General features: G+C 35.8%; 1 protein-coding gene across 2 annotated transcripts in view; it reads left to right on the forward strand.

Moving 5' to 3' along the window:
• The window catches only part of FBXL17 (F-box and leucine rich repeat protein 17), a 464,141-nt gene extending 458,435 nt beyond the window's left edge, over positions 1–5,706 (forward strand). The window contains exon 9 of one of the 2 annotated variants that reach the window (XM_019727982.2): positions 2,812–5,706. In XM_019727982.2, the coding sequence (XP_019583541.2) occupies positions 2,812–2,952 (141 nt within the window). In that variant the 3' untranslated portion in view covers positions 2,953–5,706. The remainder of the gene's footprint in view (positions 1–2,811) is intronic. The other variant, XM_074328624.1, reaches the window with a different exon arrangement.
• Positions 5,707–6,000: the final 294 nt, after the last annotated feature.

Here is a 6,000-nt window from a genome sequence, read left to right on the forward strand (position 1 = left end):
AGTATATTTAAAAGTTACTTCTTGTTCTGTGATTATTTTATTTTGAACATTATAACATACGTTATAAAGGTTTGTTTCTGAAATATCTCAGGAGCGGAACAATATTGAGCATCACTGTAGATAATTTGTCACCCTAACATATTGTTAATTAACTCATGCATTTGATGACTGTGCCTTCTGTAATAATAAGGGCTCCCATTGGTTGACCTTTTTTTTTTTTGAGTCCGTCAAAGTATTAGGCATATCATGACATTCAATCCTTTATAATAATCCTATGATATAAGTACTTTTATCCTGTTTTACAGTTGAGGAAACCAAATCTTAAAGAAGTAAAATGAAACCGGGATTCAGACCTGTTTCTGATTGACTCTAAAGTCCATGGTGTGAACCACAGTTGCCATATTTCTCCTCTACTTTGTGCACAGCCCAATAGCCTTAAAAATAAAAGGCTGACGCTTTTGTTCAGGTGGAAGAGATAGGCAAGTAAAGAGGTGATTGCAGTGCAGTGTGAGAGTGCTTAAATAAAAGACAAATCTTGCAGGGTGCCAACCACGGGTGCACAGACAAAGGATACCTATTCCAGCCTCATGGAGAGATAGGCTTCCTGAAGGAGGGAATTCCTAAGCTGAACATGAGTTCCTCAGGCAATTGCTGGTCTTTGTGATTACATTGGTGTCTGGCTTTGTCTTGCTCTTGGGTTTCTGTTTTTTATTTGTAGTTTGTTATTGCTTTATTATTCATTCACAAATAACTAGGCTGGGCTCATGGATACAAAAATGATCATGGCTCTGATGGATCTTACGTTAGAACAGGCGAAATAGACATTAAACAAAGCAATTATAAACTGACTTTATAATATAAGTGCTGTGTAGGAAAATGCTGGAAGAGTAAACAACCTGGAAGCCTTACCTAATATAGGGAGGGGAGCAGGGATACGGCGTGATCAAAATTACCTGGGGAAATGACATTGAAACTAAGAACTCAAGAATGAGTAGGGTGAAGACGATGAAGGAGAATGTAGTCAATGATATTGTGATAACTGCGTGGTAACAGACAGTTATTAGGCATCATGGTGATCAAATCATAAAATAGATAAATATCAAATCACTATGCTGTACACCTGAAACTAATATAATATTGTATACCAACTATATACTTTAATTTAAAAAAATGTAAAGAATGAGTAGGAAGTTGGCAGGAGAAGGTGGTTTTCAAGGGGGAAGTGAATTTAAAAGAATTCCAGGTAAAGAGAACAGCATGTGCCAAGAACCTGAGGCCAGACAGAGCTTGGACACCTTGGTTATCTGAAATTAGATCCGGTGACTGGATAATATCAAAAATATGCTAGAGAGGGAGACAGGGCTGGATGATGCATGACCTTCTAAGTACACTGTTGTAAGCTGCCTCACCTTAAGCAAGACTTAGAACATACATAAATTTAAATTCAGAAAAAACATTATGTTGCTTAAAAATCCTCTTAAGACCATGAATTCATATTCTTAACTCTAATTTGTATATCAGTTTTCCTTTTTAGTCAAAATTATTTTCTTGTTTTTGAAAACAAAACGTTATATATCATATCTATATCACAGAAAGAATTAAGTACATGGCTTTGTTGGATTTAGAATGAAAATTGATTTAAATACAAGCGAGTCTTGAATAGAGAGATATGCTGACAAAGATTATCATCAACACAATGCTGAAACATCAACTCTCAGTTTTAAAAAAATATTATGTATAACAGTTTTCCAATTCACCCAGAGAACTCCAGATTATTTCAGAATAGTGCAGACGACTGAAGGTCATGGTCATCATACTTCTAAGCAGGCTTTCCAAGCAAACAGCAAGGGTTTGATGCGGTCTTAGGTTTTTCCTGGCAGTCCTGATCTTTGTCGATAATGGACAGACATGGAGAGGGAGCACAAAATCGTGTATCACAGCCCCCTACTTTCAGACCAGCTTACTTAGTATAAATGAAACATTGATGTATTTGAAAAATGCCCAAGTGGTCAATAAAGATTTTAAATAAAGCTACCTAAAAGTTGTGGTCCTTAGGTTAATCATTTATTTATCTAAAGGATGAAGGAAGCTGTCTACTTCTGTGATATGAACTGCAATCAGCTTAAAAATAATTGACAAATTAATCCCTTCACAGCACAGCAATTGTAAAGGTGTTAGTTTTAATTAGGTCTGTCTGATTGCCTTGTCTAATCAAGAATCAAGGTGGTATCTTTGATGGTTAAGGTCTAGTGGGGCCATCCCTGACCTGCCAGCCATGTATGTTTTAATTATTGATTCCTCACATTTCAGCCCTTTTCACAAAGGGACTTGAAGTTTGCAATACCTTAACATTTTACAGGAAGAAAAATAAACATTTCCCCCAACACTTCTATCTAGAATCTTGTGTATCCTCTCCACCAATCTACAGTTTCATCCTAAAAAGCCTGTCAGGGTGATGACAAAGTCAAACGCACACTCGAATGCTATCTCACTGCAGCCTCACCTCCCAGGAACTAGATTTTCAATGGACACCTTAGGATCTTGGCGAGTCACAGTCATGTATGCTTCTGGAAAACACATTTGATTTCTCGATGTCCTATGTCTTTTAAAAGGTCCCTAAGGGCAAATGTAGTACTTAGGAAACCAGGGCGGTCAGACAAAACGGGACACGCATCTTCTCACTAGACACTTCCTCACACTGCTGAGAGGGATGGGGGTGGTTCCTAGTACCATGACAGGTGCGCCCATGAGCCTGGGCAGCTGGCAATTTCAGTGGTCCTGTGCATGATGGTGGCTCTTCTCTGGTTACAGGTCAATGAAGTGACGGTGGAACAGCTGGTGCAGCAGTACCCTCACATCACCTTCAGCACCGTCCTGCAGGACTGCAAGAGGACGTTGGAGAGAGCCTATCAGATGGGCTGGACCCCCAATATGTCTGCCGCCTCCTCCTAACACTCCAGCCCAAGCTCAGGTCCACTGGGACCATTCAGCAGGGCAGAGAGGAAGTGTTGATTTGGGGTGGGTGATCTCTTGGAAAGGTTTTAACTGTCACATGTCTGTGTGTGTACCCGAGTGTGTATATTTGTGTCTCATTTGCCTGTTGCATAGCATAAGCGCAATTGCTATTTATTCGCAGGTGAGCTGTTTTTTTTCCTTTAAAATTAAAGATTTTGAAAGCCACAAACCTTTTAGTTTTTAAATTCAAAGGCTTATTTCTCTAAAAAAAAAAAAAAAAAATGTTCCTACGATGGAATTGAAAAAAAAAAATAAATGAAATCTATTATTTTGAGCTTCTAATTACTGCCACTTGGTGATGCCCCAAATGGAAGGCAACAGCCTTCTTTTCTGATGAGATAAAATTGTGTACTTCTACTGCAACCAGAGCATAAGTGATGTTACACTAATTAGAAGCCGGGAAACCAGTCCTTTTCAAAATTTCAAGCACATACACATATATAGGTTCTCACACTTTCTCACGTACATGCACACCAAGGCAGTTTCTCTCTAGATCATTTTCTAACTGAGGGGCCTTCCTCCAGGATGTCACTCACTGTGGCTCTGCCTAACTCAGTGTTTCCACAGGTGGCCAACTTGATATCTGGTCGATAACTTAGGGACTAGAGAGGATAAAGCCTTTTGTGAAATTTTTATATGGAGGCAACAATCTGAACTCCCCTGGCCAGCTCACGAAGTTAAGTATTCATTATTCTACAAATGTGTTGTGTTGAGTACTAAATATTGTAATTGAGTTTTACGTTAACATTATGTTAGCTTTTATTTCATGGATAGTAACTGTTCCGGATATATTTAATTGATATTTGGAGCTAATCTTAGCATTATCTACATTAAAGCCACCAATGTAATTAATGGTGTGAAGTTATTTTTTAAAAATCTACAGATCATTTAATTATTTTTTGTTAATTTGGATAATTATGAAACTATATTTCAGAGATTTGGGAGTAGTCACATTAAGAGCAGATTAATGAGTGAGATATAAGTAGACAATCTTGTTTTTTGTTTTTCTTTTTTTTTTCCTTTTTTTTTTTTTTTTGTTTTGCTTTGGGCTTTAGAACAGGTTTTTGGATATTTGCATGTTGTTTTTTGAATAGTTCTTATGCTACTGCAAAGATCTATTGCTGGTTAATGTATGAGTTAAGAAGAAAAATTATAAAATCTTTTCATTAAGATTCTGTTTACACTTGTCAGAAATAAGCATTTCTTTGTGTAAAACTTGACACCTTTTACTTAAGAAAATACCTATCAGTAAATGAATGTTTTGATTTCACACATCTTTACAATGAATTCGTAGTAGGGACTCAGGCTCACATAACCTTTTCTTGTGTCTAGATTTATAATCAAGACAGCAGGGAGCCTTTTTACACTAAAGAGTGATTATCTTTCCCAGTAGAGCTAGATACAAAACCCTGACTTGTGATTTTGCTATTTATTCTTCCCCAATGTGGTCATAGCTGTTTTTTGGTCTTTAACAGGTATACTAAGGTTTGAGTTGTTAAACCATATTGTTGAAATGAGACTAGCTGTAAGAAACAAAGAATAGCTTTACATTCAAATGCCATTCACTTATTTATAATGGCTCCAAAAAATATAAACAACTGTTTCTTTTGATTATGTCAACATGTTTCTGATATGGCATTTTTTAGCTTTTAATCCCAATCAGTTAGGAAAATCTAGTCAGTGACCACCAAAGGTATCTTTTTCCATCACTAAATGGGTTACTGATCTAATTTGAAGGAAATAAAATTTGTATAAGGAAAAAAGCTGTTTACTATTCATAAACAGTAGTTCTTCTTACACATCAAACCATATCATTTTCATATTCATTCCCCTCCATTGAAAAAATATCTTAAATCATAATATTTTAACTGGTTTTTAATCCAAAACTAATTTATAAGACAGTATGTATAGTAATAGTAGCTTGAGTGAATAAGCAAAAGTTTAATTTTTATATATGTCATACTATATTTTAAATAGTTAAAAAAGACAAAAGAAGGGAGAGCCATCAATGATATAGATGGTGCCATTTCAGTTCAAAATTGTGATAATCTTTGGAGTGTTACAGTTTGGTTGTCACATGGTTTCAGAAGTGTATAATTGATTTTTTGTTTAATGTTGCGGTGTTTGAATCTAAAGTACAGCACTATAACATGCTTTAGCTTGGGGTGGGGGGTGGGGGGACTTGCACTTATTCTTTAAGATGTTGACTAATTCAGAAAGCCTGATGCAACATAACCTGGAAAACTGCTTTGGTATATTTGTAGAAATCTATAGAAATATCATATCCAGCCTCAAAAGCATTAATCTCAAAAAACAACCAGAAAAAGTGTTACCTTCAGTGATCCTGTGATGGTTGTTGAATGTGTTCTCATTAGATGCTTTGAAATGAGGCTTAAAATGATTTTTCTGGGCAATATAGCGTTTCTTTTTTTTTCTTTTTCTTTTCCTTTTTTTTTCTTTTGCTTAGAATGTCATAAACATATGTGAACACGTTTAATGCAGGGCTTCATCCTCTCCAAAATATCAACAGTATTTTCAGAATAAAGATTATGAAATATATTGCTGTAGTAGAAAATTCTGGTCCTTTGTCTTTAATGTCTTTTTGAGTGGATAAAGGAAATTCACCCAATTTCTATATTTCTGTGACTCTTTTGACCTTGCAATGAGTTGCAATAAAAGAGAAACAAAACACTGTGTCTTTTGTTTTATTTTAGAGACAATAAATGGCCTCCCAGATGCTGGTTGGGTGTGAGACATGCAGTAGTTTGTGTCCTGGTCCTTTTTACTGTGGATTGTATGTAGGTTTGACTTACCAAGAATAATAAACAAGACTGGGTTTAGGAGACTCTAAGTTGGCTAGTGATTACTGAGATAAAATTAAAACCTCAAGGATTTAAATAAGTGGTTTGTTTAAAATTCCATTCCCTAAATGCTCATTCATTTACTTAGCCTTTTTCTTTTAATTTTCAAAAGTAAATAGATACA

The sequence above is a fragment of the Rhinolophus sinicus genome, linkage group LG03 (assembly GCF_036562045.2).
Source record: "Rhinolophus sinicus isolate RSC01 linkage group LG03, ASM3656204v1, whole genome shotgun sequence".
Taxonomy (NCBI): domain Eukaryota; kingdom Metazoa; phylum Chordata; class Mammalia; order Chiroptera; family Rhinolophidae; genus Rhinolophus; species Rhinolophus sinicus.